General features: G+C 34.1%; 1 protein-coding gene across 1 annotated transcript in view; it reads right to left on the bottom strand.

The window, feature by feature from the left end:
• Positions 1–267: 267 nt before the first annotated feature.
• LOC148956941 (uncharacterized) overlaps positions 268–11,028 on the bottom strand; it is an 80,516-nt gene continuing 69,755 nt past the window's right edge. Inside the window, exons 16-18 of the mRNA XM_089087889.1 lie at positions 10,416–10,573; positions 6,085–6,208; positions 268–1,258 (exon numbers count right to left, since the gene is read on the bottom strand). Coding sequence (XP_088944015.1) covers positions 1,083–1,258; positions 6,085–6,208; positions 10,416–10,573 — 458 coding nt within the window. The 3' untranslated portion in view covers positions 268–1,082. The remainder of the gene's footprint in view (positions 1,259–6,084; positions 6,209–10,415; positions 10,574–11,028) is intronic.

The raw sequence follows: 11,028 nt of genomic DNA, 5'->3' as shown, positions 1-11,028 counted from the left end.
AATTATTATAACTATTGTGTTCAATTTTTTCTCTTTAGAAAACTACAAAAAAATTATCAGAAGCGCCTAGTTCTAGCATCACAACCGTTGATTACTAACATTATACACCGTTAACATTATTAACGACATCATTAGATAAGATTTTGGAAGCAAGGTTTCCAATATTGTACACACTTCAACACAATTTTGTTTTCATTTGATGGTGGCGAAATGTAACAGAAACAGATTTATCAAACACATATTTCCCTTTCAAAAAATTAAATACTATTTTCTATAATAATACGATTCATTTATTTTTAAATATATTACGGAAAGGAAAATAGAGCCTCCTCCTCAAAATCCTAAATTTTCCTAGTTTCTGGGCACTTCTTATTCGAATCATGATATAAAATTCGATTTTTTTGTCCCTCCCTATTTCTTTACTATTTGCCTCCTAAAAATTTTCCCTCATTATTACCAATCCCCCCTCCGCCCTAAAAGAAGTAGAAAAAAACTGTGCATACGCGAATTACATATTAAAACAATGCGGCTAGTACTAGGTACAAGAAATAACATTAATGTAAGTAATACTAATTTTAATAATTCGAAGTCGGCTTGTTAAAAAGAACGCATTCACTAAAATTACAACACAAAAATAATTCTAAATTCATCAAAATCAGGACACAAATAACGTCATCAAAACTGCATGAAAAAAAAACTTATCACCTAAAATAAAGCTTACAATAAATTTAGATCAAGCATTGCTTAAAAAAAGATGAAAAAATCAAAAAGGAGAAACCCAGTCAAGCGCGAAAGCATGAAAGAACTGATGAAAAAATCTCAGATTTGTATTCCTATGTACAGTGATCTCTGCTTTCTATGCCATTCTTTTAATCCGCAGTATAATACAAATAGCAGTCAACAAAATTTCGAATACAACTGGAGACGATTATGGTGTTTTTTCATCCACACATATATACATATAATATATATATATATATATATATATATATATATATATATATATATATATATATATATATATATATATATGTATGAATATTCTAGTAAACACTTTATTTTCAACAGACTATGTAGAATATTCAATTAACTTCATTCACTTCCATTGATGATGGAGATTGGTTACAAGTCTGTGTTGAATCACCTGTAGCCATTGCTGGGTGATTGTTCCTCATCGTCTGACCATTATTGGCTCCTCCTGAGCCTAAAGGATCTTGATTACTGCCAGCAGACTGACTTTCGTTAACAGCTCTGGTCCCTACATAATAAAAAGAAATAAATGAATTAAAATTCCAACAAATTTTTCATTGACTTTAATTTTATTAAGTTTTTTATATCTGACTGAGTGATTAAAATTATTTTTTTTATTCATTTAGGGTATATTATTTGAGGCCTTATCAAGGAGGGAGGGGGGGGGGAGGGGTTTGAGCCCACCCACCCCAAAATGTTTGTCCAGCTCGTAAAAACGTAATAGCAATGAATATAAGCAAGTTTTGATGAGTTTTTTAAGTTTTTTTGCATCCCCCCCCCCTCCCCGAAAAAAAAACTTTGTAACCCCCCAAAAACTTCTGGATACGACCTTGTTTCAAGTATAGCCTTTCGTAGCACATTCTAAATTCAATTACTACTATTATTATTAAACATTTGTATTGTGACACTGCTGTCTAAATATAGACTAAATTAATATGATTTTAAAGTATATTAGTTTAGTTTATAGAAGCTGATTAAAGTAGATGTGATTAACTTGGCTGGAACCATTTTTATCCCAGCCAAACGAAAATAAAAAAAAACACACAAAAGAAAAACAAATAAAATAAGCTACAAAAAAAGAATAAATGACTAACAATCAAAACGTAATAAATAGCCCAGCAGCAGTTGTTGCCACAGAGACGTAGAAGATGGGCATATAATGTATTAACAAGCTCACTATCTGAGGCAAAAAGAAACTCACGTAACGAACAACTAGATTCGTGTAGCTGGTTAAACGTTGTAAACATAAATTAAACGGAAACGTGAAACGGAAACAGGAAACGTGGGGTGTCATTTTACGCCACATTGAATTCATAAAAACCGACAAGATTGTGACAATACCCAAAAGAGAACCCATAAAAATTAATACAGTGAAAAAAAAAAAAAAAAAAAAAAAAAAAAAAAAAAAACGAAATCCATAACCTAAACTGAGTATTTATAAAACCGGTGGAGCAGTCCATTTCTTTTCGGGTAGATTGACCTCATTGCGAATGTGCGCATCATCAAACAAATGCTCCCCTGGTATCGGCCGGCTTCAAAGATGGCAGTTCACTTCCGCATAGTTTACCAGGCAGAATCAGTGGTACAAAAGTGCCAGGCAGGGTTTCCACCCTAATGATTTATCACTATTTTTTAGTGATTATTTATATTGACCAAACAAAAACAAATAACTGAATCAGCAAACAAATCACTAGATTATTGAAGAAAATCACTAAAACCTAGGAATTTTTTTTTCACCGGGCAGCAACTCTGGTGCCTGGTGTGAAAACATACACATTCAGTCTCGAGAGAATTGTACAAAATATCACGATCAGCAGCAAAACTCAGACATACTGATTACTACTTGTTTGTAGAAAAGATTGCAGTATAAAAAAAAAAACAACAACAGCTGTTCAAGCTAATATCATTGGCGGAAAATTATCCACATAACTCGAATCAAGCTAACAGTTCTCTTGTATAAAAAGGGCATATTAATCAGAACCATTGCTGGCTCATAGGGCGTTTAATTACCGTTTCGATAAACTGGGATAAAACCAGAAACCAAGACAACTGCCATTGAAGACTTGGCAATTATTTCATGACGAAATCATGGAAAATCACTAATAAGACACGGAAAAAATTACCACGCAATGTCTCAATGCGTTTGTAGACATCATCAGATCCACCAGCTGGATTGTGCTTCGATTTTCGAATCAAAAGCAGAATATCTTCAGCAAAAAAAACAACCCCACTACTATCACGTCCGAAAATTCAAAAATCAAAAGTAAATTACACTGAATAATCAGCATCGCTAAATATATGCTTTTCTTAATTTTTGAATATTTTTCGACTTTTTTTGGCATTTTCCCATGCATATATCTTTCTACATTTATGCTTCTATCTTTCATGCAAGTATCTTTCCACATGTAACATTTTATAAATTTTTGGTTGACTCACCGCAAGTCATTAGAAAGGTAGAATTACAAGGAGCATATGGAGAAAAAAAACGAGGGGAGGGCAACTTAAATAAAAAGACTCACAATGCAGGGCTTTTTCTGGGGAAACTGTAGGCCGGGAATTTAGGTAAAGGTCTACTACTCTCTTCTGTCTGATCGACTACGCTTCTTTGCCTTTTCCCAAGATCCTTTTGTAAAAAAGAAAAACTGCATAATTAGATAAATGAAATATTTTTGCTTTTTTACATCAATATCTAGGATTCCTCGAAAAAGAAAAGGTAGAAAAAAGAATTCAAAACCTTATTTTTGAACTTGTTTTCAGTGGAAACAGTAATCACCCCTGCTGCAGATTCTTTCAAGAATATTGTCGCCCGGTGCACAAAAACATCGCAAAATCCTCACCTTTACTATTAATGCGGCACCTATATGCTTATCTTGATCACTGGATATTACGATTAAAGAAAATCTAAGATAATCATCAGCTATTTTCAGAGGTTTTACAACTCTATAGATAGATGGTATTGCAAATCTTGCAATAGACGGACATGTAAAGCCAAATATAGTCCACAAAATTAACATCCGTTCATCATCTATGAGAGATAAATGGTCTATAAAACTAGATTGATAAGTTATATAATAAAATCCAATCCGATTAAATGTAGCTTCATTGTCAAAAAGACGAAGCTAGAAGATTCGTTCCACAGCAGGAAACGTTAGAACGAGCTTTTTCTTCTTTACCAGATTGCTAAATCGTAAGACAAGAATTCACATGATTGAGAGTAGCTTCGTAGCAAAAAAAAAAAAAAAAAAAAAAAAAAAAAGTTAAGATGTTCATATCAGGAGTCTCGTCCCTAATCTGAGGAGGAATCAATTTACGTACATATTAGTTAAGTTTTTGACAGAATTTAAATGAGAATAGTAGGAATTTAACCGCAACACACGATTCAGCCTCCCTTTTGTAGAAATTGCTCGCAAATTATAATAAACAATTTCATAAAATGTATCAGTCAATAGCTGATAGGGACACTGACATACGCTAACAACCTGATACCTGACGAGCATGCGAGATTGGGTATTAGTATACCCTAGTAGCGAAAACTCAGGATTCAGCATCCATTTGGTTGCCCTGTTTTTTGTCTCATGGCTTGGGGATGAAATTGAAATTTCCAGGAATCCTTCTCTTTTTTTCAGAGGGGGGGGGGGGCAAAAAATAGTACATAGTACATACCACGCTTAAATTTTCTTTTTAATGTTTCGCGTCCACTAGAGTCTTAGCCAGTGGTGTAATTTCGTCAAAATCCTGGAGGAGGAGGGGGGGAGGGAAAATCTGGAGCCAATTTTCCCAAATCAAGTGAGAATGACTGTGAAAACTGAAAAATGAGCCATATATAACCATAAAGGCAATAATACACTAAAGAAAACTGATCTGTTTCTCTGGATAGTTGGATTATGCAGGCTTATCTTAATTTTGACAAGATTTTTAGAGAAAATAAGTTTCAGCTGGGGGGGGGGGCAGTTGACAGCCCCCCCAGCTTTTCTTTCTTTCTTTTTTTTTAAGTAAAAAGATCTACTTTCAAAACTACTTCCTTACCTTTTTTTTATCTTCAGCATTTGGTTGAATGACATTTTAATTTATTTTTAATTGAAATTCTGGCTTTTGGGGTTCAATCACGTGTCACTACATAACAGCTATTACTGAACGACTAATATTATCAAGTTACAGCAGTAATTGTTGGTAAAAGTAATTTCAGCCTTCTGAAAATCCAGTCAGTACTTTTACCAGTTCCAACCTAATGTTTTAACTCGGAAAGATGTAAATTAGAAGAATAATAAAGTTCTATTAGTTTAATCTAAAAGGGACTGTCAACAAAACTGGCATTTGAGAATATAAAATTATGTCCCAAAATTATAATCAAAATCTAGGAAACTCAATTCCACAAATATTTTTCGAAGTGGCAGCATCCCACGGCATATCCGACATCTTAGATAATTCTATCTAGTAAGTTTTTAGTAGTAATAATAAATGACTTGCGGCGGGGCGGAGCCAACTGGATCGAGGCTTAGCCCAGAGAGGCTCATCGCCTCCGTCGTCCAGGCGGCTCGGCTTGCTGAGTCACACAATTGACCCCCACCCTGAGACTGGTGACACCCAAGCTGTCTGAAAAGAATTTCTCCCTTCAAGACGAACAACCCAATCCTGGAGGGCCTGGTGCCTAAGGAAGTTTCTTTTTTCAAGGAGGGTGGCTTTTGTTGGAGAAGTAAATATAATTTTATATAGAATAGCTAGTGGTTAGGAAAAAAACATGGGCTACAACCATTCTTCTAAAAACTGAACACTAAGTTAAGAATCCCAGAAGACAAAAAATTGAGCATGCAAGCAAGAGAGAAGAAGACTCCCAAAGTGAGCAGCTGACGCCTCACTTGGTTAAATTTTTATTTGGTTAAATGGCTTTTTCGAAACTTGTTTAATTTTATTTACGAACGTTTTTATTAGGAATAAATATACGTAACTTACGAATTAACTTACGTAACGAACTTCTATATTCATATATTTTTAATACGTATATTAGGGGGTTCGCCCCCAAGCTAATACCTCGCTCTCTACGCTAAATTTCGAATTTTGTTCCAAATCCTTAAAAATGACCCCTTTATAACCCAGGCCGTTAATTAGAATATATACATCTCATGAAAGTAATAGACAATCTTTGACTTAAAAAGCGAAGTTTTAACTAGGGGGCCAACCGAATCGTATACAGTATAATTTATTTTCGTTTTAAGTTTTGATGTTGCTCCTTACTTTCAGATGAAAAACTTGTTTTTTTTATTTAATTATAATAAAAAAAAATATAGTCTCAGAATAGTCTTTTATAATGAAATTCTTTTTAAAACTAACTTTTACCTTGAGATGAATACGTTTCGACAGAAGATACTCCAACTTGATTGCCTGCGAGTTTCATAGGTTTACCATTCCCTGGTTGTGTCACAGCGGGCCGCTGGATAGGAGCTGGAAATCTTGGTTGCGCCTGAAAATAAAATTGAATAGATTTCTGGTACTCTTGTTAATTGCTAATTACCAGACATTTATAAACATAACTATGTTCCAAAAGTATAAATACGTTATATATGCACTTGGTGAGGGAGAAACTGGAAGAAAAATTCCTTTTTTGTTTCAAGGACACGAGAGTCCGTATGCTCTGAAGGAGCTGGAAAAATAAAAGCCAGGAAATGCAGATTTCCTATATAATATGCTGCATTATGTCTCACTATAATACAATGTCGTGTACACTAAGAATAAATAGTTTTCTTAATCTCTTCAAGCGATGTTAATTTATAATGTTGAACAGGGTAAACCTTGACTTCGAGCTTTAGGGTCTAAAGCAAAGAGTATGTGTAACTTATAGGAGTGGGAACTGGTGCAAGTGTCGACTAAAAAAACATCAACGGACGACACTTGGCAATTTTTTCAAGCTTTGTAATTGTTTTTCTATCATGAACTGAGATCAGACACTTATTAAAACCCTAATTTTACCAATTGCACTATTTAAATTAATTATTCTTATTATTACACAAAAAAAGCTAAGTGTCACCACACGCAAGGTAGCATTGATATTTTTTTTTCATTAGCACCAGTTCCCACTCATCAGTGTAGCGTTTTCCTTCAAAAATATATGCCATTGTCCATTCTGTCGGAAACCAAACATTCATGGTTACCACCAAGCAAAAAAAAGGTTATCATTTCTCTGGTTTTCTTAAATACCTGTTCTATCGTGAATATAAGTATGTGCAAATTTTAATTCAATAGTAGAGGTTTCCTAGGCTTGCCAAACTTTCTTCCTTTACTGTTTCGTCAGTAAATCGCAAATTTAACGTTCGTATTAGCTACATCGGCTGTGATAATTTAAGTGCGACATATGCTATTTTGGTCGAAAATGAGTTAGGTAGGTGTCTTGGGTAAACTAAGAACGAGGAATCGAATGGTGCGAGTCAAAACTGTCCTATCTTGTATCGTGACAAAGATAAGAAAAAGAGGCATATACCAATTTTGACAAAGAGGATTGTCTTACCAAGCTATATATTTCATGGAGACAAGGAAAAAGGAGATATTAGCCAAAAAATGGATTAATTCTGAATTCACTCATAATAATATCGACGGAAGAGGATTATCTTACCTACAGGAAAAATAGAGAGATACAACATAAAAAAGGAATAATTTTGAATTCGCACAGAATATTTCTATTTCATTAATATCATGCAACTACAAATAGCATAAAAAAGTTATTTACAATAAGTTCCCATTATCTCCATTAACCTCATCCTTCAGAGCGACCACAGCCGACAAACTTTTTCTGTTTTTTGGCTCTCCTGAATTGTTACAAAAATGGCGTATGTCGCACTTTTAATTATAATAGTCAATTTGTTTAAATAGCAGTGGGTTTGTTAAAGAACAGACGGTTTCTCTTATGTTCTTTCTAGTTATTACATATATAAAAAACAGAAGGAAGAACACGACACTGTATTTACGAAAAACAAACCAATTTTAAAAAGAAGAATATCTTTTAAAAAATAGCACAGATCTAAGCCTATTTATCTCCTAGGTTAAAGAGCGTCATTTTTCTTTTAAAACAGAAACCAAATAATATTGTGTTAGAACTAATTTGAAAAGAAAAGTCCCAGTTAATAATAGTATTTTGCCGCCAGAACAACTCTTACCTTTCTTCCTTGCGGCACTTAATAAATTTTACAGGAGGGCATTTTTCCTTAAAAGAGTAAAAAGGAGTACTTTACAGGCAGAGATTCAAACTCAGGTTGACAATTTTGAGCAGTCACAAAATATAGCCGTTTCAGTCTGAAAATTCCTCAACAAGGGATTCAGCTCACAATTGTATCTACGCATTAAGATTTGGCAGGTAGATCCGAAGAGAGAAAAAACTGATATTTTTGTATTGAAAATCTCCCAGCCATCATCGACCTACGTCTATAGCCCCATGGGACTATCACTTTTTTCCATTCAGTACTATTTACAACTGAAGCTAAAAAAAAGGTATATTCCTGGACCACTGGGAAAAACTTAAATTTTCTATTAATTTTTTAAACCATTGAAAATTATAAAACGTAACTAAAAGGTACAGGGAGCAGCCACAACCTATTATGAAAACCAAATCACTAATATTTTTCAGCAAGATCCAACGAGATGGCGTGATGAAGTCCAATTCTTTTGTCGGAGCAAAACTGTGCACCATTGATTTTGACTCTAAAAAACTACTAATTACCCGTAAAACTTCTTTAGCATAATGAAAGTTAATAAGGAGCATATATCATCTATTCACACTTAGTTTCTTGAATAGTTCTAAATACGTTTTTTTATAACCACTTTCCAACTTTTACTACTTCTCATACTAAATTGCTTAAAATCAACTAAATATGAGAGCAGAATATGGGCGTTATTCTATCCGGTACTAGGCTAGATCTAGATACCATTCAATGCTAGATCCGGATACCGGTTTACTTTTTCAGGAAGATCCAAAGAGATGATGTGATGAAGTTTAATTTCGACTGTCAGAAGAAAACTGCGCCAAGTCACTCTTTAAGGCAATGCCTGAATCAGCTATAAACGCAATTTGTTTGTAAAACATATTATTAAAGTTTCGGTTACTATAGACCAAACTTCGTTCTTCACTGCTGCAACCGATTATGTGTCCGTAATTAAGGACACATCAGTGCTTCCCATGCAAAAATACTCTTTTCATAATTGTTCAAGATAGGGAATGCAAATTTCCTGTACTGGACTTTCGATGATGACAATTCCAATGGTGTTTTTTGTTTCGATCCAACGACGTTTTCGAGGGGTTTTGGGCTATTTTTTAAATTCCCATAAATTTGTTTTTGCAACTGTGCTTTTACTAGTGAGACTAACCAAAAAAATAGGTCCTGAATCCTGAATGATAACTGATAATGATATCCTGATGAATACTGATACTGATGAATGATAACTGAAGCTGCAAACATGAGTATACTAACGTCATAACACGTAAATTATACAAGAAACATAGTTTTATCTTTAAAAATTACATCTTGCAGTAATCCAAAATCTTTTGACTCTCAAAAGGACAGCACAACTTTCAATTTGCAATTTAATGAGCAGCCTCCTTACGACCACCCTTCTACAAAAAGTGGTCCAAAGAAAGATATGCATCAAAAGAAAGAAGCAACGTCGATCCTTACCAAGTATATCGCATCTTACTTTAATCTGATCACTTTCAACTCTTAACAAGAGTACTAAAATTTTCAATTTCAACTCGAATGAGCCGTCTCCTGAGTTTCTACGACTACTTCTTCTAAAAGACTTCTTTATTTTAATTTTTGCTCGCTTTAGGATTTCATTTTCATCTATATCAGTACCTGTTATGCTTGATCTAATTATGTGCTTTAATTTCCCTTCGCTTTGGGTTCAAATAATTTTTTTGACAGTAATTCCTGGTCATTTTAAGCTTGAATTTTTATAAGAATTTATTTCTGCTGGTCTCAAATTTTATTAAGGCTCTTTATTTTTTTTTTTGGAAAACTTCTTTTTCAAAGTTTCTTTACAATTATTAATGATTAGACTATTGTCTAAAACACATTAATGAAAAACGAAAAGTAAGTATATCTACGTTGAAAATTGTGAGATAAAAAATGAAGCACATTCGCTAGCTGTATATTTTCTTTACAATACGGACAGCCATTTGATAGCTTTCAAACGGCTAGAATACTCTTTACTTGCATAACGACAAAATAACCGTACGATTAGCACTACAGCGAATTTAACATTAATCTTTTAGTACATCAAATTTACACCCTTGGCTTAGCCAAAACTTACTATAGCCATGAAGTATTGTATCTTCCCGGAAATGTACTTTTCTAAATGAGTACTTGGAGAAATCTGGCGAAGGTAAACAAGAAGGGTAGGCGATAGCATAAGATGGCTGGACGCCTTCTTTACCTTTTTTTCCCCCTTCGCGAAATTGAACTATACCTTAATTTTTTAAAGCGTACTCTTTTTACCATTTTACGAGTGGGGGAACTTCTTTTTTATGAGGGGGATCAGGGTTGGGTAGAAGAAATAGGTCCATCCATAGTTATATTAAACCTATTAAGATTCGTGTTAAACCCATGATTCCCATCACCTGACCAACAAAATCAATATACCTCGTCTTTTACAACAACAACAACAACAAAAATAGTTGGATTTACCTGTCCAAATGTATGTGGAACATAGCGGTTACTACTAACTGCAACTGACCGCTGATCTTTAGTCTTGGGTGAAGCGACAGCCGGTTGCACAGAGCTATGCATACTTCCTGAGTTGTGTGAGTTCAGGACTCCTCCAGTTGTTGGTAGCTGTATGGACCCTGTAAACATTACTCAACTAATAGAAAGCGAAGTTTGGTAATTTAGCGATATGTGTATTTGGGTTGCGATATTTATTTCGAAAAAATATTACTCTTGTTATTTAAACAGAACCGTCTCTAATTAAGGATATGTAAACATGTGTTCGAAAGGAGTGGCAAGGAGGAGGTGACGCCCTTCTCCCCGTAACTTGAATACAAAAAAGAAGACAGACCAAAAGAGGAGAATGGGAAATACTCCTGTTCAAGCATTGGTAAAAACAAAACTATGCCATCTTTACAACATCTTAGCTCTCTAGACTTCACTTATCGGATGGGATATTCTCGCAAAAAAAAAAAAAAAAAAAAAAAAAAAAAAACGAAATAGATAGGTCAGAAGTCTGAGAAAAATCGTTAAGAGCCTTAATTTTGGTTTTTGCAAATGACGTTCACATAACATCACATAAGCATTTCTTATG

This window comes from Artemia sp. Qi Xiang Cuo, chromosome 1, assembly GCF_049724085.1.
Source record: "Artemia sp. Qi Xiang Cuo chromosome 1, ASM4972408v1, whole genome shotgun sequence".
NCBI classification, from domain to species: domain Eukaryota; kingdom Metazoa; phylum Arthropoda; class Branchiopoda; order Anostraca; family Artemiidae; genus Artemia; species Artemia sp. Qi Xiang Cuo.
This window is presented reverse-complemented; position numbering and strand designations above follow the sequence as displayed.